The sequence below is a fragment of the Drosophila willistoni genome, chromosome 3R (assembly GCF_018902025.1).
Source record: "Drosophila willistoni isolate 14030-0811.24 chromosome 3R, UCI_dwil_1.1, whole genome shotgun sequence".
In the NCBI taxonomy this organism is placed as follows: domain Eukaryota; kingdom Metazoa; phylum Arthropoda; class Insecta; order Diptera; family Drosophilidae; genus Drosophila; species Drosophila willistoni.
In genome coordinates this window covers 5484727-5511207 of record NC_061086.1, presented here as the reverse complement: position 1 = coordinate 5511207, position 26481 = coordinate 5484727, and the positions used below count along the sequence as shown (strand labels likewise).

The following is a 26481-nucleotide window of genomic DNA, read 5'->3' as shown; positions in this document are numbered from 1 at the left end:
ATTTCCAGGCACCCATAATGGAGTTACAAGAACATGAGGGAGAGAGTAGTTCTGAGTAGAAGGACAACTAATGTTTAAGGATTACAATTCAGACAGGGTTTTATCTTATCTTATTGATATAATTAAATCTACTTATCCTAATAGGATAATCAAAGGCCAAACATGATTATTACTAATTTTTGAAAACATGGTTTTCTTTTTTGCTTCTTTCTAGTGGCTGGCTGCATTGCGTCAAATGCAATTATCAGAGCGTTTTGCCATCAGTAACGGCAATAAAATGGCACAACACTTGGCTGGTTGAGGTCTAAGCAATTGCTAGTCTGCGGGCGAGGAACAACAAGTAGATCAAGAGCATCCCCGTTTAGGACAAAGTCTTTCCGAGGATGGACAACCGCTTGAAGGTGCAGTTATGGGTGGAGTGGGTCTAGTCACCAAAGCCGGCTAGGAAACAGAAGCTCAATATAAAGAATAGACTTCCAAGCCAAGCCACGAAGCCAACTATTCACTGCACTCGATACTGCAAAAAAGGGATCTAATGATGGGATATGTACACACACGTATTTCAGATTAACAGCAATCGTACCAATTTGGGACAGCAAGAGTCCTGTGTATCCTTTAGCCAACTGTTTGCTTCGGGCTCTGAATTCCGGGAAAATATATTACCCAAACTGGACACCTTTATTTGTGGTATCTTTACATTGAAATTGTTTTTCTGATCGTTTTGTAGTAGCAAATATTCATCAAAATCCTGCTTAAGATTGGACATGGTCAATTTTTATGATTTAGCGATGGCCTTTACTGTAAACGTGGCGGCCAGGTGCACTTCAACTTACGCCCTCATGTTGCGGAATGAGTACAATCCATTGTACTTCGTGTTATAAAAACTTGGCGACTTCTCTAACATCCTTATAAAAATTGTTTGTTTTCAGCGGTGCATTTGCAAAGCGTTCTAATTTTTTTTTTCCTACAATGATATAAAGATGCAATTATGCAATTACAATTTTATTTTCATTTCACTGTGTTAGTCGTCACTTACCAATGCTTTATTAATAGCATTCCAAATAATAACTACGTAATATGAATTCTCCGATTTTGAAGAATTCATCAGCTGCTATATAAACATACGATGATGTCTATATTTTTATACCAAACCATTTTTTAATTTCAATCACAAAGACAATTTAAGGGTATGCAAGCTTCGACGATCGAAATCTACTTATTTTTTGGTTTCTCTTTTCGGCAAACACTTGTTGCTTCCTTTCAACTTTTACTTTCGTTCGCTTACTCAAAGTGCGTTTGCGAATTAACACAGAGTGTTTCAAACAAATTTTTGGAGAAAATTAATTTAAACTTTATTTCGGTGAACATGTCGGTTAAATTAATGTACAACGTGGATTGTAACGAGATCGCCAACTTGCGGAGGATCCCCATCGCCGATCTTAAGGAGGCAATCAAGTACATTGACGAAATTACAGGTACCACCAGGCAGGCCAATGCGATGGTGCTTTTCAAAAATTTGAAGCATTTCAAAGACATTCCTTTTGTGGTATGCATCGATGAACTGTTCTTCCCATATGTAAGTAAATGAACAAAAATTATTATTATAAAAAATTGTAGACATTATATAATGTTTGTGAAATGTAATGTGTTAAGGTTGGTGGAGGTGGGGGTTTTATTTTAAAAATTTCAGTTCAGTTCAGTTCAGTTTTTGTTTGCGCGTGTGATAAACAACATTAAAACAATATGTGTGAAATTCATTCAAAAATATTGAAAATTGAGTGAGATATAGGCAATATCGAAAAATATGTGTTTGGCGGTGATGAAAATATATCACAGAATCATTGGAAATGAAAAAATTAAATTGCATTAGTTAAAAGGCAAAATTCCCCACGTAACGCTGTTGAGTTTTTATTTGTTAATTTCGTTTCCGAATTTAAAATTCAGTTGAAAGTCGAAAACCCCGATTTTCTCCCAAAAAACCGAGTTATTTGTTTTTGTAAAAGTAATAAATTAAATAAAAAGACAGTGTTACTTGGGGAATTTAGTGAAAAAGTAGGTACTGTGATTTTCGGATTCGTCCTGTATATTTTGAATGATCGTGTTCAGTGACTTTGAAACCCACAATCTAAAAAGGTGCGCGAATTAATTAATTGCGACACTACATTGCTATCAATATAAAATAAACCGATAAAAATATTGAAATGAAATATATTTATTATTAAACTTTTCAAATTTATAAATATATTTCAACCCATTAAAATGGAAAAAAGCTTAGTGCAAAATTAGAAAAAAATCAAACTAAATATTTTCAAACGAAACAAATAACTGAGATAAGTCTTTGTCACACTTACTTATTGCGCGCACCTTATAAAACTGTTGGGCGACCTGCGTTCAACTGCCCACAACTTCGTAACATTTTAATACACTATTCTTGAGATGTTATCCTTTGAGAATAAATTTTGTGGGAGTATCTCTAATTGCTTATTTTTCTTAAATGAATTTTGTCAATAGCCGTACAATTTTGACCTGACATAAAAGAAGTTCCCATATTTTATGTATTATTTCTTACAATTTTATAGGATTGCAATGATGGTGGGAATGACGATAAACCCTCGTCATCAAAACGGGCTAAGTCGGACGGGGCGGCATTGAGGACGTCTGTCCTCTTTGTCATGCTCCAATCCATAGATGGGAGGAAGAGGAAAACCGCATACGTCAAGATGCTGTGGGAGGACGACACCTACAACAGCGCAGCGATCGATACAATTACTGGGCATTTGGAGCGTTACCTCAGGGACGCTAAAATGTTGGGAAATTTGATAGCTTACGTTTGCGATGGATGCAGCGTAAATATGAAGTTTCGCGATGACCACCACGGCGATGTCCCCATTGTTTGGGACTATGCACACTTTGCTAACGTGTGCATAAAAACTCACCACCACATCGACGAAACGCTGCATGCCATCTATGGCGCAACCTACACAACTCCCACCTACATGGCTGCAGTAGATGGGATGTTCGTGAAGGATAGGTTGCCAGCGGAAAGTCAAGAGAGGTATCAATTGGAAGTGGACAATATAAAGAAGCTACTTGGGCGACTAAGTAAATTCTATGAGGAAAACTGAATCAATCAGAACTTATTGGTCAGTTTGTCCGATTCGCGGGCGAACAATACTTAAATGTAATAAGACCCAAAGCACTGACTATTAAACAAAGGAGACAGGGGCTTAAACAGATGGCTTTTATTATATTTAAAAGTCACCCTGTTTTTAAATAGTCAAAAGCCAACCCATTTCTCTCCCTTTCCTTTTTTTTTTTTGTCCGTTTGTCCGTAAACATCCTTTAACTTTAACATCCTTTCTAATCGTACAGGCAACAAAGTCGGTCGCCCCTTCGCTCCCTGCTCTATTAATTCGAAAAAAAATCATTTCCCAAATCAAAATGGAACAAAATAACTGTAATAAAATTGTAAGTAATATGAATAATTATTAATTATATATTGATTATATGTATATAAATATTAATAATAATAGAAATACTAATTATTAATATTTGCAAATAAAAAAGTTAGTTCGGCGAACACGTGCCATTTTTGTGCGTGTGTGTGTGTGTCAAATCAACAGAGCACATGCATACACACACAGACGCAACGCTACATAAACTGTATGTGTATGCGTGCGTTGCTTTGCTTTGGGAATTGTTTGTATATTGATGAATTGAGTTGCAGAAAACAAATTTTGAACATGTAAAATTATTATTAAAAAGGACTGCGAGGGTATATAAACTTCGGCATTGCCGAAGTTAGCTTCTTTGATATTTTTCTATTGAAACGAAATTCATTCTATATACAGTAAGTCACAAAAGTATTCGTCTCTAGGGATCCCATGTATTTATGCACGTTTTTGATGGACATACAATATTAAATTCAATCGTTTTTTCACGGGATGGGGTAAATAACATATTTATCTACTTCAATTTAACTTAACTTTATTAAAAAAAAAAATACTTTAAAATTTTGTTTAACAAAACAAAAAATTAACAAAATTTAATTCAACAAAAGTATTCGTCTCTTTAAGTATTTCTATTAAATCTATATACTAAAACTAATTCTAATATTTAGTATGCAGGCCCTTATTGGCTATAATGAACTTCAAACGTCGGGGCATAAATGAGGGTTTTTCCTATTCTCTTCCAGAATTTTCGCTCTTCTCTGTCTGACAATATTTGAGTACTTTCTTCAAGAGACGAATAATTTTGACGGATTACATTTTTGGGATTTTTTTGTTTTATTATTTAAAAATTTAAAATATTAAACTTTTAAATAAAATTAAGCTAAATTGAAGTAGATAAATATTTGATTTATTATTGAATTTTTTTTTAAGTTTGTAGTTCAATTTAAAAAATGTTACTATATTTTTATTTTACTTTGTTTTACTTACAATTTTTTACTTTTGTTTTCATTTACCCAACAAATTTAGGCTGACAGCATGAAGCAGCAGACGGATGCCCAACTGAAGCTGTTTGCGGATCAGTTGGAAGCCATGAACCAGCAATCGAAGTATCAATTGCAGGCATTCGACATGCAACTCCGGGCATTGGCGGCAGCAGCAACACCATCAGCAACAATGCCGCTTGCTCTGAATGCAGCAACAACATCAGCAGCAGCAGCAACAACATCAGCAGCAATGCCGCTTGCTCTGAATGCAGCAACAACATCATCGGCATCAACAACACCGACAGCGATCGTGACGCCGATTCCACGAACAAGGTCACCATTCGATCTCGGTCCCTATGACTGGGCCGAGATGGTCATTCGGCCCAACACCACCTCCAATGACATCAATGGTGACAACGGCAACGCAAACAAAAGGGGTACTGAGGTAATCAACCTCAGTCAGGACCTCTTTTTTGATGACTTGTTAGAGGAGAAAAAGAGGTACTGACCGAATTTGATATATCTCAATATTTCATTTGTTTGAATGGCGCAAGAAGGTGGCGATGCGTCGTATGTGGCTCCCAGGAAAGCAAAAAACACCGGGTCAAACACATGGTGACATGTGTGGTGCTTTGCTTACTGGGCCGATACACAGCCATGTGCGACGTATGCGGCCACTTTCGCGGGAGGAGACCTGTTGACGTAGCCATTCATAGAGCACATTGCATTGGCTACGGACCCGCCGCGCCATTACGAGAGAGAGCAAGGGAGAAAAAAATTGACCAACAAGACGACCTGTTGGAGCTCCTCTCGATGTTGCCGAGAAGAGGAGTGGACGTGACCGAGGTGGAAACACTATTGAGCCAGCCTCCTCCCAAAAAGGCGAAAATGGGCCCGCGCCAGGGAAAGGTTGTAATGTTTGGCACCTTTCCAAGCCCAACACCATGAAACTGTGATGTGTTTCAGGTGTTTTTTCGTTTTTGTCGTCTTCGTCGTCCCATGTGCTGTTTATATGTCAATAATAGATATATGCGATATATCTATCATTTCATCTCTTGTGACTTGCCATAACGGACTATGCTAATATGATGCTTCATAAGTGGTGCTCAAAAGGATGGCCTGTATCCAAGTAAGTAACTTGAATAATATAATTGATCGATCAATATCGCGAAGACATGGTCACGCCCCCACTTCCTCAAACGGAGCCTCTCGTCTGGCCAGCAGAGCGCGTATTCTGGGAGGAAATGTTCATCCGAGGATCCGATGTGGATCCGAGTCCAATTCGCCGGCTCCCCGTGTATCGTGGTTTTACGTGCGGCCCGTGCACGAGTCCCCTAAAACCCACGCAGACCCAGTTCCGCTCACACCGGACACCCCTCCGCGGCCCGTGTGTGAGTCTCTGGAGAGACGGCAACCCCCAGAAGTCGTGGAAGCAGCCATGCCGGACACCCCTCTGCGGCCCGTGTATGAGCCTATAAGCCTCCCAGCGGGTACAGGTGTTCGCCTGACGACCGTCAGGCGAAGAGATGCCCCTAGACCTCTCCGGGCCCGTCCTCGACCATCGCTCGCCACAGCAAACGACGCCGCTACTCCGCCAACTCACACCAGCCCTGGACCAACGTCGCGAGGCCCTTTGGGTCCTCACACCACCGGAATGGCTCGTCGACACGCCCGATAGACGAGTACCCGCCGAAGTCAGAGATCGGGTGGCTGTAATACGTCATGACGGACCCCGTAGGAATCACCGTTTCCTCATGTGGGCGGACGACCAACTGTTCCGCATCGAGGTTAAGGTGCACGGGTGAGTCACGGTCCATTTCGTCCGTTCAAAATAAGGACACCGTGTGACGATTAACTGGTCGGCCATTCTGCTTTGCTCTCTTCTTCTCAATTGAGACGGGAGAAATTGAAATTGAACTTCCAATTGAGATGGGAGATACGTTGAAATTGAAACGTCCAATTGAGATGGGAGTAAATTGGAATGTCAAATAAAAGGGAGGTAGAAGTCGGGTTTATTTAGGTTTTGTCACTGTCAAAAGAAAAATTAAAAATAAAAGCTAACAAAGTAAAAGCAAACAAAATAAAGAAAATGGCAAGCCTTAAATTTAATGTTTCTCCTTCGGAAATTGCGGTGCTGAGGAGAATTCCCTCTCCTAAAATTGAGGAAGGACTTCAAGAATTCCAGCAGTAATCCGAAATATGCAAGGAGAATGTGGAGGAACTAGAAAATTTCAATTCGCTTCGCGAATTTATGAAGCAAGCATTTTTCATAAGCATTGACGAGTTGTTTTTGCCACCATTGGTAGGTTTTAAGACAATAGAATTTGTTAAATATTGAAATACATAAACATTATTTCGAATTACAGATTCAAGCTAAACCCGGAAAGGGTAATGAGGAGGCCGGGCCCTCATCCAAAAAGGCAAGGATGGGAGGACACATTGTGAAAATACTGACAATGATGGCAGTGGCGCTCGATGGCTCCAAGAGGAGCATTTTATACTGCAACGTCGTGCATACCATGGACGAGTATGTAAGCGCCGAGACAATTATAGAATCAATTAAAAAATTGTTGCATTTCATAAAAGACGCACACATATCCACTAATTTGGTTTGCTTTGTTGTAGATGGCAATCCAATTAATGGTAAAGTGCGAAAACATTTTGTTAATAACAAAGTCCCATTTTTTTTATTTTTTCCCACGACCTGCTCCAGGACCCAATCGCTCTTCGGGACATTCAAATCGACGAAATGCAGCTGGCCTTATATAACCTGGGACATCTATGCCTACATGTTTTACACCCACTGGATCATAACCAACTTCCGGTGGATCTTTCGGTGGATGCGGAGTGTTCGAGAGTTCGCTACTTAAATTTCGATCCCGCCTTGGCAATGGTCACATCCCCATGAGCAAACAAAAATTCAAACAACTCATCATCCGTCATTTTGACAAAGTTGAAGAGTGTTAGTTCACATCCGTTGCATGCCATCGTTAAGTTTAAAGTGATTGAAAAATGCGGTCATGAACATAAAATACCGACAACTCATTTTAAAAGGGATCGGAATGTTTTTGGGAGAGTAGAAATTCCATTATCTTCTCTTTCACTCGCTCTTATTTGCATGTATTGAATTGACTTAATCATAACGCATACACTGACACTTTTGATTTAACCGGTAAGTTCGGTCGGCTTTGAACCAAAAAGGCTCCAATTCAAAAGTGTCAGTGTATGCGTTATTATTGAGTCAATTGATAAAAAAAAAAACAAAAAAAGGCGGTTCTTTTGGTTTGGTACACTCAACGTATGCTTGCAATAAGTGCGAGTGAAAGGAATAGTATTCTAAGAAAGACGTAGTAGACAGCAAGCAGCGCTGCCGTCAGAGCTGGCAGCAGAGCCGATTATTATATTGACTGTAACTTGTGTTATATTTATCCGATCACATTCAAATTTTGGGATCTGGGGTTTTATATCACATATGTAAATTTCATAGCATACTCCAATTTTTATAAAAGTGTTTCTTCTTGTTCTTCTAGAGCTATATGATATAGTGGTCCTGATGGTTTTCATACTTTATTTTTCCCGGGTAATAAAAAACCCCGAAAACAAATTTCAGCCCGATAGCTCTTAAGACGGCTGAGTAAAACGCATACGCACAGACGGACGGACGGACGGACATGGCTCTATCAACTCAGCTTCTCATGCTGATCAAGAATATATATACTTTATGGGGTCGGGAACGTCTCCTTCTGTGTGTTACAAACATCTGACCAATTTTATAATACCCTCTGCAAGGGTATAAAAATACACTATTTTTTAATTTTCCAAATTTTGCATTTAGAACGTTTTTATGAGGAATTAAGGATTTGTTGCATGAATGAATATTTAGCCGAAAGTCGGAAGAACCACAAAGTTTATTGCGTAATACATCCTTGCGAACGCGTTCTTGTTAAAATTTTGTATCTTCCAGTTACGCTGTCGATTAAATCAACGCCTCCCATATACCTATTGTATTGTGCACCTGCAAAGGGACGGTCAATCTCATCATATTCTTTTTTGGCTTTGTTGAACCGACAAACTTTGTCCTTGGGAAGTATCCCACTGTTGGCCAATTTCTCGGCCAGTTACTAAATTGTTTCCTTGTCAGGAGATTCGATGCCTAATAATTTCCCTTGCCACACAATTTTCCCGAAAAGATTAGTCGACGTTATTCGGTTTGTACATTTATTTGCGTTTGTCGCATTCGAGTTCTCATGGTACAGTAAATTCTTAAAGTTATATGCTACGAGAGACAGCAATTCAAATTACAATGTAATGGGAAAAGCAAGAAAATCAGAATAATTAAATGAATGAGTTTAAATTCAGGATTTCTCCTCCAACAACCACCACCGTGGATGTTTCATTAAAGTCATACTCTCAAGTGCATTGTTGTTTGCGATTCTATTTCTTCGTATATACCCAAAGCTAAAATTCTTTAACCGCCAAATATTCAAAAGAGGCTATGAATTGAAATAATTATCAAAATAAAGTCTAAAATTCAATTGCCTGGGCAGTTCTGGTCATTCTGACAGGTAGACTCTATCAGAGTTTCAGATTACTTAGACATGTTAATAAGAATGTACTTTCAGCTAAGTCTAGTTACTTCCATAGAAAATTTGGAAATGCAGTCAATATTTGAAAACTTATAAGATATTTTGGATCTTGGGTATACAAAAATTAAATGACTACACATTTGTTTTAATTTCAAAATTCTGAGCCTGATCAGGAGCTTTGTTCTCAATTCAATAAACTAACATAATCTTAATAATTCTTTCCGTTTTTAAACAATTTTCTTTAAAAAGGTCCCAAAAGACACTCACAAAAGAAATAGAAATAATAAGAAATAATAGAAATAGTCGTAATCATTAGTAGTAGTGTTAAGTAAATTAATATTCAAGTATTCATAAAAATCAATATAGTATGTGGTTAAATCTTTACATTTAAAATGCTGTCAATTTGCTCTATTTTAAATGAAGCCAAATAATCTTATTTTTAGCCTAACTAACACATTAATAAAAAAGTTCTATCGTTGCAGTGCTAGGATTCCAGGAACAAATTAATTAAAAATTTATTTATTTCAATTTCAATTTTCCGAAATATTAAATCCTTAGGTTTAAATTAATTGATATCAAAATAAATAACATTTAAAAGAATTTTTAATTAATTTGAATTTTAATGGCTGTCATTCCGACACAAGAAGGTTTGATAATAACGCGTTCAATTTGTTGAACACCAGAAGTTCACATTTCATAAATCCTTAGTGATTAAAATGACTTAACGATTTGTCAATTCTTTCGTAGCTTGTTTTCTATTCCCTATTTTTTCTTATTTTAATTTAATATTCCATTTAGGTAAATACATATGTAGGTAAACATCTTTAACTTTACGTCATTGCTTATTAAATTAACTCAATTGCACTGAAGTATAACAATTATTATTAACACATTATTATATGGATAAATTTCTGCCAATTGTTCGTAATAATAAACTTTTTTTTTATCAACAATCTATTTGAACTTGCCGCAAAAATTTAAGTATGGCGCCAATTTTTAACCAGAAAATTTGTTATCTGGCAACGCCATTTGGCGCGCTTTCCAACATTGTCGTAACATTTGGCCACACTATTTTAGCTGGAAACAGTTAGATTCAGCTATTTTTAGCTTTAATCCCGCTAAATAAAAGAAATATAAAAATGGTGCATTTATAAATTTTTGGAATATTGCGAATGGGCCAAAAAGGAAATGAATGAATGAATGAAACTTGCGGCGTACACTTGACCCAGCCACATTCTACTAACTGTCAAAAATTCTAAAGGTATGTATGTATGTAATGAAAACTTTATACATATATTTTATATGTATGTATTTATAATTCTATGTTTTTTACAGACAAAACCAAAATGGAAAACAACAAATTTAACAAAGTCCTAGACTTGTTTAAGGGAGCCAAGGAAACTGTAAATACATACATATGTATATGAATATCAAAGAAGCTAATTTCGGCTATGCCGAAGTTTATATACCCTTGCAGTCCTTGGCAATAATATTTATACATTTTGAAATTTCTTTACCTGCAACTCAATTCATCAATACACAAACAAAATATTATTTCTCTTTTTACTGCAATTTTTTCTTCTTCTATCATTTCTATCTTCTTTTGTAAGATTGACCTCGAGCCGGCTAAGTTCCATTTAAATTTCAATAGGTCGTAATCTATCCAGTTAGTTAATCCATGGAAATATTTAACTTGCGATATTTCTGTCGTGATTGAAAGACAATTGCTGTCGAATAACAATTGAAAACAACTCGAAAAAACAGGTCTTTTTGTTTATTTTATAACATTTATAGTTTAACAAAAAAGAACCATTTTTAGTTTATTTCCTTCTATGGAAAGAGTATTTAATAAATAAAAACCTTAGTCGTATTGACAACTCTACTTAACCCTATTATAGGCGAGACATCTTATCAGTTTTCGACTAGTATCATTAGCACGCAACCTTAATTAAGATAAGATTGCAAACCATACCCAACTTCAGTTGAATGCGAACCTGCAACACAGTCGGACGTGATAGTGTTTAGAGTCTAGCAAAATGGTCTGCCTCCTTAGGAGTATTACGTTTACTTTAGCTATGTGTGTTCTCCTACGGCTAGCCCAATCCTCCAATATACTGGCCATAGCCGCCTACACCTTCCCCTCGCCCTACCTAGTATGGACACCATATTTACGAGCACTTGTCGAGCGAGGCCATCAAGTGACAATGGTATCCAGTGTAGGGGTGCTTGATGACATTGAGGGAGTGAGGCATATACGCCTGCCACAGTTGGATAAAACAATTAATGGTAGACAAAGATTAGTTGTGCTGGAGCCTTTTTTAAAATGAAAACCATTTGTGTTTTACAGGTATCATGAATGCCGAAATTTCCAGCGACTTCTTGACGAACAAATGGATAGAAAGTGCATTGGGCTCCGCCTTTTTGTACAACATCACCTATGCGATATTAAGTGACAAGGACTTTCAACAGTTTTTAACAAATAAAAGTGAACACGTTGACCTCATCGTCCTGGAGCCACTACACACGTACGCCCTCTTTAGTCTTTCGGAATACTATGATGCCCCGCTTGTGGGATTGGCTCCCTTTGGTCCACATTGGATTACTGAATATCTTTTGGGCAACGTCTCGCCCTCGGTTTACGAACCAGTCTCCCCAATGGGCTATTCCCATGGCACTGACTTTTGGAGCAAGTGGCAAAACTGGTGGCATATTACTGAAGAATGGCTTTTGGAGTGGATTATGTTTTGGCCCGGTCAGGTGGAGCTTTCCAAGAAATTCTTTGGTCATCCCCCGCCCAATGGTCATGGCGCATTTTCATTGATATTAATTAACCATCATTTCAGTATGGGTCATGTGAGATCGAATGTGCCAAACATTATTGAAGTAGCTGGGCTACATCTGAGTCGGCCAGCAGCCCCTTTGGATGCTGCCCTGCAACGTTTTCTCGACGAGGCCGAGTTTGGTGTCATCTACTTCTCAATGGGTTTGGAGATCCTATCAAAATGGCTACCCATGAATTTGCAAAAACCACTGTTAAGAGTATTCGCACAGCTCAAGCAGCGGGTTGTCTGGAAGTATGAGCTGGAAACATTACCAAATAAGTCAGACAATATCTTTATAAGTCAGACGGTGCCGCAGCGTCAGCTCCTGGCCCATCCCAACGTCAAGCTATTTATCACACACGGTGGCCTATTGGGGATCATAGAGTCGATATGTTATGGTGTTCCTATGCTGGGACTACCAGTGTACTTCGATCAGTTCAAGAATATGGAACGTATGCGAAGGGCAGGCATCGCTGAAAACTTAGACACCAACTCCATTACCGAAGAGCAACTAACTGAAACTATCCACAAGATATTAGAGGAACCACGATACACAGACAAGGCCAAGCAAATGTCCAGTCATTTAGCCGATCAACCAATGAGTCCACTGGATAGTGCTGTATGGTGGACCGATTATGTGCTGCGGCACAAGGGTGCACCACACATGCGACTGGACCAAGAGAGTATATCGTTTGTTCGATACTATAAAATCGATACTTTCGCTTTGGTAATCAGCCGATTTGCATTGATTGCAATAATTCTTATTTTATTATGTGTGATTTTAATTAAAAAACTTAGAGGTAGGTTACTTAGATGATTTATTAGTTGCTATTATGATAAGGTAATTTAAACTCTAATTGTGATAAGCATAGATCAACGAAGCAGGCAAAAGTAGACTTCACGTATATTGGTTAGTTTATATTTCTACAAAAATGTGTTGCATACTTTTAGAATTAATTACTCTTACAATTAGATTAAACATTTTTAAAATCTTTTTGTAAACGCCAAGTTGAAGCAAAATGGATATAAATTCTACTTATATTAATATGAATTTTTAAAATGCTAAAATAAATTTAAATAATAATACACTGTGGCTACATTTTCAAAATTTTTCCCATTTCAATACCTCGAAGTTTCTGAAACTCTAGAAACACGATATAGTACAAATGGTCAGGACTACCTTCTAATGGCGAAATTTAGCCATCTTACAACATAGGATAGATTTTTGAACTATAAAAAATACGATAAACTTACAAATTTAGAGCTTAAATGAAATGTTTTAATTCAATTCTTTGATTTATTTTCATAGTATGAGTCTGCTGCCGTTTCTGCAGATTCCACCTTTTCTATGTGCATAGCTATTAATATATGTGTGAAAAATATTCACTAAAAAAAAACCCTACATTAACTATACTTAAAAACTAGGACTGCTAATTACCTCTTATTTTCAATATTTAAAAGTGATTTCCGAATAATAAAAAAAAAAATAGATTAAACATATATATCTAAATAGGAAAGAATAGGTCTTCTAAGCCAGGAAAAAGATGACTCTCAGCATCAGAATTTATTCTAACAAAATTATATATTTACCTTGTAACGACAAGAGGATAAGAAGCTGTCTAGAATATATTCCTACATCTTATCTTGAGTTTATTCAGACTAGTTAATTCAGTCGTTCGACAAGCTTTTGAATAAAAATGACATCCAAACCAATTCTACTGTTGATTATAAAAAGAAAAGTTAGTTAGGAAAGGTAAGACCGACATTGTGATCGCGATACGAATGCTAAACCGATGTGATTCACATTGTAGAGACTATAAACTTTGTCTTTTAAGTTAAGTAACGTCTACTACATCCTTAAAAACTTCTATCTAATCGATAGCAGGCGTGAATAGGTTCTCTGGATACATTCTTATATTATCCCACTCCATTGCAAGTGGAACTTAAAGTTTCACAAGAGGCAACCAGTTGGCCATGGAACTAAAGATGTGCGTCTCTTTGAAAGCAGATTCCTGTTCTGGTTCTCGACCTGCCTTTCACATATTTGTAGGGCTTGTTTGTTTTTAAATGAAATCCCACTTAACTTAGTATTTCTTCCGCATTCAAAAATCATCTGTAACTAGATCAGGCCATAGAGTTCATTGCTTTGGAAAGCAGAAATTCTCTTTGTTTGCCCAAGCGAGGAGAATTGACTCGAACAAAAAAGTAATATTTTGTAAAGAATAATTACAATGTTTTATGTACATAATTTTTGTCACTGTTTTTTTGTTTGACATACATTCAACAATAAAACAGCTGGCAGCAAAATGCATGGAATCGGAATTAATGAATATGAGAATACAAGTACTTTTTTCGAGGTTTATTTGCACTGAATGTTTTGTCTGCGATATTCGCTTAGTTAAATATGAATTTAAATGTGCTTGTAAAATGCAGAAGCGAGAACAAGCCGACCCAAACCAAACGAACGAGGTCACAAGCGAGTAAAGAGCTGAGTATACAGATATAAGATAAATGGATATTGCCGCTGCCTATGACGACAGTAAAGATTCCCCCTCACTCGGATCACACATTAATTCAATAACTAATGGTACCACTAAAACTAAAATTCAAATCATTTGCTTATACAATCATTTTTGGTTAATTAGTGAAAACTTGCGGCTATTAATTTTATAAATAAAACTAAAATTACATTTACGAGACTGTTGGAAATTTTTACTGTCAATTGCCATCTCATTGCCATTCTTACAATGTCAAATGAAGGAGGCAATGAATGAGAAATTTGCCTTTGCCATGGTTTATTGGGCCACAGATTTTAAGTGATGTTGGCATCCTTGATCTCAAACGGTAAACAGAAAATTCCAGACAGCTCTTAACCCCCTTCCCCTTTCCTACTCCATTGTCAACTGCTTTTCCGAGAGGGCAATAAACGCTGAGCTTAACGACTAATTGCACGTGTCCATAGTTTTGGACACACACACACAGAGCTCATCCAAATGAACGACTTGAGAGCAGCGTGCCATAAATGCTTAAGAGGGCCAGTCGGCCCGAACTAATTTTGGTCAAGAATACGCGTTGGCCATACAATCGAAATAGAAACACAATTTTTGCATAATTTATGCGTGTGTCGTCGAATGATGTTCGAAATGAGTTCGGCCATAATTCAAATCCATAGAAGCTATACTTTTCACATTGCCAAAAGCATTTAACAAAAACCCAAACTGTTAATCTGCGAAACGATGCTGCCTTATAGACAAATAATAACTATCTTCTTTAGACCGAAGATCCGTTGCTCTTACCGGTCTTTCTTGAAAACTTGTTGGTCCAGTAATCCTCACTTACTGATCTCTCAATTACTTGAAAAAGAACTACACAAATTCTACATTTCCTTCTACTTGGACTCAAGATCAAGTTTATTATGAAGTTCTTTTTTTAAAAAAGATTTTCTAATCAAACACGTTAGACACAGACGTTAAAACACTGAACCAATTGATTGACATCAATGATTTGTGTTATAATAATAACTAAATGTTTTACATTTTCTAAATGATAAAGAATTTAATACTTTAATATTGATTTAATTTGTAAAAGCATTTTAAACATGATATTTGGGCATCAACTACAAGATAATGAGATATATAGAATCCAGTTTGAAAAAGTTTAGGGTATTGAAGACATATTGATATATTTTTTGCATACTCAATGATATATGACATTTACCCACCCACCGTCAGGTAACCAAGTAAGAGCAATTTGACGCTTAAGCGCACCGCTGCAGAGTTCCAGCCTCAGTTTGTCGGCGACAGTACAACGTGAAGCACGAGCCATTTTCGTCTACGGTACGCGACCAAGCAACCAAGCAAGAAATAGTTGTAGAAACGTATGTGGCTAAAAGCCTTTAGCCACAAACTTGAACTTGCCAAAGTGAAAAATACTTAACAAGTACCTGCATCTACATAAATACATTAAAAAAATAAAACGTTGTGCTAATTATAGTTTCATAAAGTGCATGTGTCTAGTTGATGCAAGGCATAGGCATGTATAAAAAAAAAACCCAAAACAAAACCAAACAAAAATAAATAAAACACCAAACGATCAATTATTTGAACAGAATGTCATTGAAAATATCGAAATTGTTTGCCCTAGAAAACAAAACCAAAATAAAAACAACTCATTTGCTTGCATTGCAATTGAGTTGAAATCTCCAATATTTACTTACTTAACAGCAGCACAGGGTAGACGATTTATTGTTAATGAATTTTCATGGGTCAAAAAAAGTGAAGAAAACGAAATTTTAGTTCCCATTGTAGGCCGCAACATATGGTGGTTGGTTGGTTGTTGGTTATGCTTTTGGCAACAACAAATGGTGGGATTAGTTCCGTTTTTGGCTTTGCCACTGCCCAGGCTTATGTAATGGGTCAAAGCTAATAGTTAAAGCGTTAGGCATTAATTTGAACGGATGCAAAAATTAAATGCCATCGTCATAGAGGCAAAACCTATTTTTGTCACGTTTGTTATCATAACTTTCGCACTCTTTTAAGCCATTTCTTCCTACATCTCTTTCTCTCTCTCTGTCTCCGTCTCTCTCTCTTTTATCTCTCTCATTTTTGTTTTTATTTTGTCTGCCTTGGCTCTTCAACTATTTGGACTTATTTATTTTATTTATTTAACTGTTTTTTTTTTTCTCAATATTTACCTTTTTTGTTTTGCTACGCTGCTTATGTAATGGCCTGGGTAAGCTTGTCGGGCCGGCCCCAGTTGAGCAGTCCCCAATCCCCAATCCCCAATTTTCAGTTGCAACTCCAGCTCCAGCTTCCAGTCAGCTGCTGGCTCTCGTCTGCCGTGGCCAGTGTATCTTGCACTTTCGCGTGTGTGTGTCTTGTTCAGTGCCTTGCTGCTGTTAATTTCTTGTTTGATTTGCTGCTAATTTATATACCGCTTGCTCATTTATCTCTCCTGTGCTCTGTGCCTCTTTATCACTCCTTTTTTCTTTTTCTTTTTCACAAAATGCCTATTGCAAAATCATCACATTCTGTTGCCTGTTTTTGTTGTTTGTTTTTTGTTTAAGTTTGTTACCAATTGGTATGCAACATTGCGCAAAGTCAAGACTGATTTGCATATAAAAAGCATAGTTGTAATCGGCAGATATTTATGATTTATGTGCAAAAGATAACTTGCTCTTCTCACTCACTCTCTCATTCTGTGTCTCGCTCGCTCGCTCGCTCTCTCTCTCTCTCTCTCTGTCTTACACTCTCGGCCTGCCTCTCTAGCTCTTTCGCTAGCTCTTCTTCTCTTTTGCAGCTGGCCAAACAACTTTCAATGAAAGTGCAAGTGTTGCCATGGCATTGTTCATTGGCGTTGAAAGAGAGAGAGAGAGAGAGAGGGAAAGAAACAGCTAGTGAAAGAGTGACTGAGAAAAAAAGATGCTGTCGCACTTGAGTAAGCAGGAAGTGACAGTGGTTTGCGGCTTGTGGGAGTGGGTTACTAGTTTATTGGTTTATTTACCAGTGCAGTCAGCCTCCAAGTTTGTTGCCTAAGTCTTTTGTTTGCCAAGCCAAAGGAAGCGGAAATAACGTTTAATCAATTAGCACTGTAATTCATTAGAACAATCTGACACAAGTGTATTAATATCTATTTCTATCTTATCTATATTGATTTCATCAATAAACAGTTTATTAAATTTAGTTAGTTGGCCTATATCGACCTTCTGGCTTGATTTCCTGTTGTCATTGAGACTCTATATGTGTGCCTATGTGTGTGTGTGTGTGTTTATGTAAAAAGTATGAAATAAATTTAATGCCATCATCGTCATCAACATCACAAAATGAATTACTAATTAATCATACGCCCCGTGAGCATGCAAAAATATTTAATCAGACTGCCGAGTGCCGCGCAATGACCTCAAATACGACCATAAAAAACAAAAACAAACAAACAGAAACAGAAAAATTGAATAATGTCTGTATTTGTGAATGAACTGAGTGAACAAATTCGAAAATAATAGCATCCAATTAAATGTAAGACAAACTAGCCAAGTTGAGTGCTAATACCGATGCCGATTTCTCGATGACATTCGCGTCTTGGCCCTGACCAAGAAGTTGTCTGACTGTGAGAAGAGCTCATCGAGATCTTTTTGTTTCGGTGCGATTCGATACGATTTGCTTTGATGTTCGTTGAATTTGTAGTCGTTTAACTAATGCATATTATTCGTCTTCGTTTAACCCAGTTGAAAATTCAATCACACAACATGATACTTAAACGACTGCCATCAAGACGAAGCCCTCAGCTGATGCTGTTACTCCCGCTGCTATCAATTGTGATTTTAATCCAATGCAATGGTTCATCTTCAATTGCCATTGCGCCGTCAACCTTTGGAACAGCCATTGCACGGGCTGGCAAGATTTCCAATACACTCAAGGTAAGTACTGCAGATTCTTGTTACGTTCATGTAGTTAAAAATGGAAAGTTTTCTGTCTTTTTGTTAAACGAATGCGTAAAACATGCTAATTTCTGAGAAATGTTCAGCCCACCATTAAGTTATTTTGTTTATTATTTGGCTAAAAGTTTAGGCCACAAAATCAAGTGAAACGCATGCCAAATGCTAACAATTTCTGCTGAGCTACACATTTCGGCATTTCGTTTTGTTAGCTTTGAGGGATTTTGACTTTGACATCATGTCGCAAATTTGTTGCCATTTCAAAATGTAATCCAACACTTGAGCCGAGAGACGGTTACTTTTTGCTAATGTTTTCTTCAAGTAGCCGCCGCAGTGGCTCTCTGTTGGTCTATTTGCCCATCTGTCTGTCTGTCTATTGTTTTTAGTGGCAAAAGTTGTCAGACATTGGTTACTGTCTGCTTGGTTTGTGGCTTTTACATTTGCATATGGCTGTTAATGAATTTTTATGGGCCCGATTCTAAAATTAGTCTCACACAAATTCTGCCATTGTGTAGCTGGCTACAGTGCCAGCAGCATATTAAATTTTACAACATTAAGAATACATTAACCGCATATATGCCAAATAATTGTACAATGACCTAGAGCAGACGTGTACATAGAATAATTATAGTTATTTTAACTGAATATATTTCAATTAAAACATTTCCGTCGACGCTCAGATAACATTGACTGATAAACACTTATCGCAAAATGCAACGTCAGCAACAACAACAACATACATCTGCACTGAGCCATTGCGTGCTTCACATAACTTGGGCAATAAAAATCAACAACAGCAGCAGCAACAAGACACAGAAATGTTAAAAAAAAGGTACAACCAAAATAAACTACAATAAAAACAAGTGCAGCTGAAACTACATGATCGAATCGTATTAAAGAAACAGTTCGACCTTTTTATACCCCTTAAAGGGTATAATTGAGCTATCGCTACCTTTGAATCTTATCAGCTTTTTTTACACACTCAAAGTTATGGCCAAAGAAAATCATTATCACAAACTTCTAATCTCCGGTTATCAGCTCAGATTATCTATTTTAATATCACAGAAGTTTAATGGCAATCTTTGTGTTTGCATATTATAAAGTCATTATAATATGCATTATATTTTATATATTATATTATAAGATCATATACTTTTAAAATGTATTCTCTCTATCTCTTTTCCACTCCTAGGTATAAATGAAAAAAGTTGTATTCTCATATTCACATATTCACACACAGAGACACAAAATTAAGAAATTTCTTACCTCCTCCTGGCTAAAAAAGTCTTGAAACTATTGATTAAAATTATAGTCTGTCCAGTATTTTTTCAAAAATCCAGTGCCTTTAATATTAAAATAATCAGATCTCACAATAGCTATTTATGTTGCTGGTTATATCTCTCTCATTTAATAGCTCAAGAAATGAAAGACTAGTTTGTATAGAAACAGACAGATGTAGGAACTTTCTATTAGTAATAAATAAAATATTGGAAAAGAATCTGAAATCACAATAGATTAGGAAATCTGTCTGACAGAACATTAGTTGTTGAAATAAATGTCCAACAATTAGTAAAGTTTTGGCTAATTCCAAATTTGTTATATAAAATTACCAGACTACACATTTCTTACTTCATTTTCACCTACTCCTAATATACCTGACTTTAATTTATATATAACAGGTATAGTTATAGGGGAAAAACACACAGACTTACAAACGGACTTAGATACAGACTAAAATTGGTATAAAATTTGATGGCTTATTTGTGGCTGCGGCTCAAAAGAGTCTCGACACTGGTCGCGAGTGCAACCAAAAATAAAAAAAAAAACAGAAACAATTATTTCCCTCACATTTCAACGAAGATACCGCAAAAGTACCTACATTTTCTATTCGTTATAGAAACAAATTAAAGGAATTTCACAACTTTTCAATCAAATGCAGTTATAGATTCAAATTGCATAGATATATTCATTGAAATGGTCAATTGTCGCTGCCATCGTTTCAAGTTGGCCCATGGCATGGCCATATTGGGTCTCTTGTTGGCCATTGGTCTAATTGTTTTTGCAATTTATATGCAACGGACTCGACATCATGGCAACAATGAAATAAAATTCAAGAGAAAGCCAACCGAAACGGAGCTAGGGCTCCCGGTGGTGGAGATGGAAACGGAGCTTGATGGTGATGATTTGCCAGATTTGATGTTGTTTTTAATCGGTACAACGACAACAACACAAGCGACAGCAACAGAAACGACAATGGCAACAACTGCAACTAGCAAGTCTTCCGGGTCATTTGACATGCGCCAAATTCTTCATAAAATGACCAATTCTATGAGCACAACAACAGAGGTAAATCAGTTTTTTTTTTTTATGCAATGTTTACTTTAGTTATTGTTGTTGTGTCTTTTTTCTTTTTTATTTCTATTGCAACTTTCTACTCTGCAGTTGCAGCATTGTGAACTGCTGTCCAGTGCAGCGTTTTTGATCTGCCCCGTCCTGCATTTTATTTCGCATTTATTTTTGGATTTCGAGCGTAGCGTGAAAGCGCCCAACTCTTTTTCCTCTCTTTTGTTTTTCCTTGATGGTTGCATAATAAATGCGCTTTATAAATGGCATAATACAATATTTAAGCGATATGTGCATACAAATTTGCAATGCATTTTCCTCTGCCCTCTCTCTACCTCTCTTTCTTTCTGTCTTTTATTATTGAATTATTTACGTTTTAAAGTGTGTTAATGGATTGCATTGTCTGAGCCGATTCAAAGTATGTACATCTGAACAGTTAATGAATCATTAATGGCAAGATTTTCTTGCCAGATATTACAAGATATTACAATACAAATGTCTTTCATATAACAACAATGACCCACTTCTTAGGCACCTTAACCCAAAACAGCTAATCCGTACAAATTAATTGATTTTACTACCAATATATAATATTGAACAATAATATTTTTAAACAGTTATAGCTGTTCCAATCGCTTGGCCAAATCACAGAGAGCTTTAATTGAAAAACTGTTATAAACCAGCTACACCCACATTAGCATAATGCCAAAGATAACGATAAAAAAAAACACGAACTGACCCTCTCACACACAACACACATACACAATAATAAATTATAAAGATAGACAGCAAATTGTGATGCCCGCCTTTGTATACCCTTCCCTTTAAATTAAATTCTAACTGCATCAATTACTTCAGATCCTGATGTATCTATATATGTCTGTGGTATGATTTGATTTTGACTCATTCAACAGTTAATGTTATAGCCTATTACTAGTAAAAATCTCATTTAGAAATATCAAGATCCTAATACTAATATTAATATTTAATAATCTTTAAATGGCAGTCTTTTTTAGAGAACCAGCTTGTAAAATATTCAACTTTGTTTGTCATGAATCTGTAAAAAATTTAATTGGTGTCCAAAATAAAATTCACGTTTTCTGGTAATTCTAAAAAATTTATAGTGCACTTTGACCGAAGACATAAAAACTAGCTTTGGCCTCGAACAGATTCAAACAATTTTTAAAATTCTTTTAACTGTATGTCATAAATGATTATTGGTCGCTTATTCTGGAGAATAAAAACTTGAAAGATTAAAGAAAAAAAATTTAGATATAATCATATTTATTTTTGATGGGCACTTTATAGCGCTTTTATCTGCAATTCAATATAGTTTAAACATTGCCTCAACCATGTTTCTAGTCATATTTAAGTAAATGAAAATCACATCCAACCATAATATATAAAATTATTTTAGGCCCAATACTATTAGGAAACCAGAAAAATGCTAATGTTTCTGCGGCAAATAAACCCTTTTAGTGCCTGGAATAAATTTGTTTTTTTAAATGTTTTTGTGTTTTATAAGTAAGTTTTAAATAAATTTATTAAGATTTCAGGTAGGCTTTTCAATGTAGCTATATATTATTAAGGCCCGATCCAACGAATTATCAATCTTAATCTCAATAAGGCAGTGAAAAGATTAATTACCAAATTAAATTTAAGCAGCTCTTGTATTTAGAGGGTGAAGACGATATATGGCAATATCGTATCGGCTTCTCACGCTGATCAAGGATATTTATAGTTTCTGTGGTCGAAAACGTCTCCTTCTCTGCAAACAGCTGATTGAAATTGTAATACCCTCTAGTGTATAGAGAATTGATCAGTTAAAACCGTCGTGGCTAATTGAATATTGTATCTTGATTGTGATCGATACATTTTATGTAATGGCAAGTAAATTAAATAAACACTGAAATCGATATACCTCTCTGTCCGAAGAGTATAATCAAAATGTAATTAGCATAAAATTTGAACTTGAAACTTTTGCCGGCGTTGAAGATTTTGTGCGAGCCAAGAGCAGCAGCAACAACAACAACAACAAAGGCATTGCCGTCTAACTGTGTCATGATTCACTCCACAAAGCGGATCACACACATTGAAACGCACAACTCTCTTTAAATCGTTTAATGCGACAGCTGTCTGTCTAAGAGGTACATTAAGATATGCACGGGTAGTGTATTTTGTAGTAACTTGAACACCTTTTTTAGCTTGTAGCAGCAGCACGTGATTTCAGGTGTTGTTGCCACTTAATTGTCATTTGTTGTTGCTGTTAATGTTGCTTCTGCGCTGCTGCAGCAAGTTATGCAAATGGCATTTCAATTAAATGAAATTTTTTGTCACTGGTGAAGGTTGCCCATTAACCAGCGCTGTATGTGTGTGTGAATATATCCAATGGTCTGAACTGTTGGACACATTGTCGGACATTACGACAACAATGCCTGACCCATTCGAGATTAGTGAACTTGACCAATTTTGATGAGGATTGCAAACTCGCATGTTTGTGCAAATTGTGCAAACATGAGCTATATTAAACATATTTTGGGGTTTTTTCTTTCTGTGTAATTGCAGGAGACAACAGCATGGAAAACATTGACCTCACATCCAAATTCGTTGGTCCAGTTGCTGCCCTCGCGTGCCATGCGTGTGGTCCAGGAGGTGGTGCGATCTCTGCGGGTAAGTCAAACCAAGACAGGTATGGAGCCGAAACCTTGGCCGACTATTAACAACAAATGTCAAATGGCTGAATAAGTTCGGAACATCTGTCAGCCAAATTCAAGCTTTGACCAAACCAAATCTTAATTTGAACATTGAGAACCTGCTAGCCATATTTGGATACTGCTGCAGCAGCAATTGCAGCCGGGGCTGAGGTCAAGTCAATAGCAAAGAAAGAGCACCTGTTTGCTGGCACAGTGGGCAAATTGCTTGCAAGAACTGGATTTTAGAGTTTTTCATTTTCGGCCATTGGCCATTGACTTGAACAATTATGCAACATATTCACCATGACCCACATCCCATGGGCCTGTTCTATTCAAGATTAATGCTCAGTTCTTGTGCAATAGAACCAACCACACACAGAATATTTATACAAATTCTTGACATTCTCTTAAATTTGCATATGATTATGACTAATGATTGCCCTCTTGAATAAAGAATCTATGAACATTGAATATTTGCAGAAGGAACGTGAGATTGTGGCCAGCACAACAATGGGCAAGGTGCGTGGCCGTTATCAAAAGTATCGGTCAGGTGAAAGAGGTGGCTATTACAGTTTTAAGGGCATGCGATATGGAGCTGCCCCGATCGGGGCTAGAAGGTATATTACCAACCACAATCGTGGAATCTAATAGCTCATCGTTACGAGTCTGTTTTTGCAGATTCCGTGCTGCTGAACCCGAGAAGCCTTGGACAGGCATTCGAGATGCATCGCGGGAAGGTCAAAGTTGTCCCCACAAGAACATGATCTTGGACACATTCAAAGGAGGCGAAGACTGTCTATTTGTGAATGTTTTTACAACACGCATGCCCTCAGATGATAGGTGAGTAGTTACTTCAGAGCCCTTATCTCTAATACTGGTAATGTTTTTCGTTTAGCAATAAAGTCAAGCTTCCAGTGATGGTTTGGCTGCATGGAGGAGGTTTTTCGTTCGGCTCTGGCAATTCATTTCTCTACGGTCCCGATTATCTGGTGGCTGAGGATATTGTTTTGGTAACACTGAACTACAGATTGGGTCCATTGGGCTTCCTAACGGCTGGACCTGATGCTCCTGGCAATCAGGGTCTAAAGGATCAAGTGCTGGCCCTCAAATGGGTACGGGATAATATAGCTGCATTTGGCGGTGACCCCGAGCAAGTGACAATTTTCGGTGAATCCGCTGGCGCCTCGTCTGTGCAGATGCTCTTACTTTCCCCGCTGGCCAAGGGCCTCTTTCATCGTGCCATCTCGCAGAGCGGTTCAGCTCTGAATCCCTGGTCAATGGCACAAAGCTCTAGTCAAAGAGCGGCACGTCTAGCAGCCAATTTGGGCTATGTGGGTGCCAATAACACCGAGGAGATCTTAGACTTCCTGCGACGAGTTCCAGCTATGAAACTGGTGGAGGCAGCACCCACGACTCTAACTGCAGAGGATCAGCGTAATAATATTGGCCTGCCCTTTGTTCCCGTTGTGGAGGGCTATTGGAATGAGGAATCACAATTGGAAGGAGAATTCTATGAGCAGCCCTTCCTTACCGAACATCCAAGTGAAATGTATCGCAAACGCAACTTTAACAGCGAAGTGGCATATATGACGGGCTACAACACTCACGAGGCCATGTTGTTTATAAGGAGTAAGTAGCATTAATTTAATCAAAGCACTAACGAACACCAACTAACTGAATCATGTGCCCCAAAAGGACTTCGCAAGAATCCCCAGCTATTGCAGATAATTGAGAATGACTTTGGACGTCTGGTGCCACATGATCTGAATGTTTCCGATTCCCATGATCGGGTTACCCGAGAGATCCGCAACTTTTATCTGGGCAACAAGCATGTGGGCATTGAGTCCGTTGATGAAATGATAGCGGTGAGATAAATAACATATTAACTTCAATTCACTTATAAACTCATCACTTTGTGTTGGTTTCTTAGTTACTCACCGATCTCATGTTCCTGCAAGGAATTCGACGCACTGCTCGAAACCATGCCAAGTATGGCAGTGCTCCCATCTATTTGTATCGTTTCTCCTTCGATGGTGCCTTGGGCCTGTACAAACGCATGCTGGGCATACCACGACCGGGTGTTTGCCATGGCGATGAGCTGGGATATCTCTTTAAGTTCGGATTTTTCAATTTAAGTCTGGATCCAAAGTCCATGGAGGTACAGGTCAAGAATCGCATGGTCCGCATGTGGACCAATTTTGCCAAATATGGGTAAGTACTGATCGCATGTAATGACCACTTTAAATTTATTTAATTTCATTTTACAGTTCGCCAACGCCTGATCATTTAGATGATCCGAATATAACAACTAAATGGGCACCTATCGATCCGAGCAACGTAATGAATAGTCTCAACTATTTGGATATATCCGCCACTTTGGCCATGAAGACAAATCCCGAACCGGAGCGGCAAAGGTTTTGGGATCAAATGTATCAGCACTATAATGGTGCGGCTATGTAGTCATACCACATACATAAATACACCTACACACACACACACACACCTACACATACATTCACATATATTTCGTATTGCCATTTTGCGAAAGATGAATATTTAAATTGCAAATTTCATTGTATAATTTTTCGTAGTTTTTAGTGTTTTATCTATGTATATGTATAGCTATATATTTTTAGCAATTATCTTGTAAGTCCTGCAGCATTTATATATATGTCACCCACACACTCAAACACATACACAAACACTAAACACTTGTACTTGTACAATCCCTACATACATATTTTTCATTCTCAAAAATATGTATGTCAATTTCCTTACATATCATCTAATATCTATTATTCTATATTATGCAATAATCAAGTGTAAATAGTCAAAGCAATATTTCAATATTTCCCAGATGACTTTAAAACAAAGAAACATAAAAAACTTAAAATTAATAATATTTTGTATTTATTATATTTAAGCCCTTTGCTCATAAGATTGCAACAGAAACGAAAGCAAAAGCGTTTCCGACCATATAAAGTATATATACTCCTGGTCAGCAAAACGAGATGAGGTGATATGGCCATTATCGCCTATCAACCGTCTAGATCAACGCAAGCTCCTTCTAGACCTTTAAGGCCGCTGTCCTAAAATTTTGCATGTGAGCTTCTATATACTGCAGGGGTTGTATATCTCGGATTCAGCCGGATACGATCACTATACCATA

At 37.2% G+C, this 26481-nt stretch overlaps 2 protein-coding genes across 3 annotated transcripts; both read left to right on the top strand.

Annotated features, from left to right (window-relative positions):
• Positions 1–10932: 10932 nt before the first annotated feature.
• Positions 10933–12861, top strand: LOC6651567 (UDP-glycosyltransferase UGT5). The gene is made up of 2 exons (XM_023180441.2): positions 10933–11307; positions 11369–12861. The coding sequence occupies exons 1-2, from the start codon at positions 11058–11060 to the stop codon at positions 12658–12660; spliced, it is 1542 nt and encodes a 513-aa protein (XP_023036209.2). The 5' UTR covers positions 10933–11057; the 3' UTR covers positions 12661–12861.
• Positions 12862–15659: 2798 nt separating this feature from the next.
• LOC6650617 (esterase B1) lies at positions 15660–26181 on the top strand. 2 transcript variants are annotated; one of them, XM_002072910.4, is made up of 9 exons: positions 15660–15679; positions 18067–18258; positions 23185–23289; positions 23793–23929; positions 23991–24152; positions 24208–24941; positions 25008–25177; positions 25243–25523; positions 25580–26181. In XM_002072910.4, the coding sequence occupies exons 2-9, from the start codon at positions 18088–18090 to the stop codon at positions 25770–25772; spliced, it is 1953 nt and encodes a 650-aa protein (XP_002072946.3). In that variant the 5' UTR covers positions 15660–15679; positions 18067–18087; the 3' UTR covers positions 25773–26181. The 2 variants fall into 2 exon arrangements, with proteins under 2 accessions (XP_002072946.3, XP_023036268.1); XM_023180500.2 differs by lacking the exons at positions 15660–15679; positions 18067–18258 and adding an exon at positions 20354–20622.
• The last annotated feature ends 300 nt before the right edge of the window (positions 26182–26481 follow it).

Excerpts from the sequence above, each read along its gene's own strand:
- LOC6650617 (XM_023180500.2), top strand. The coding sequence starts at position 20,434 with ATGGAAACGGAGCTTGATGGTGATGATTTGCCAGATTTGATGTTGTTT. Across the intron at positions 23,930-23,990 it reads GCCCCGATCGGGGCTAGAAG|ATTCCGTGCTGCTGAACCCG; the intron begins GTATATTACCAA and ends CTGTTTTTGCAG. Across the intron at positions 25,178-25,242 it reads CCGTTGATGAAATGATAGCG|TTACTCACCGATCTCATGTT; the intron begins GTGAGATAAATA and ends TTGGTTTCTTAG.
- LOC6651567 (XM_023180441.2), top strand. The coding sequence starts at position 11,058 with ATGGTCTGCCTCCTTAGGAGTATTACGTTTACTTTAGCTATGTGTGTT. Across the intron at positions 11,308-11,368 it reads GTTGGATAAAACAATTAATG|GTATCATGAATGCCGAAATT; the intron begins GTAGACAAAGAT and ends TGTGTTTTACAG.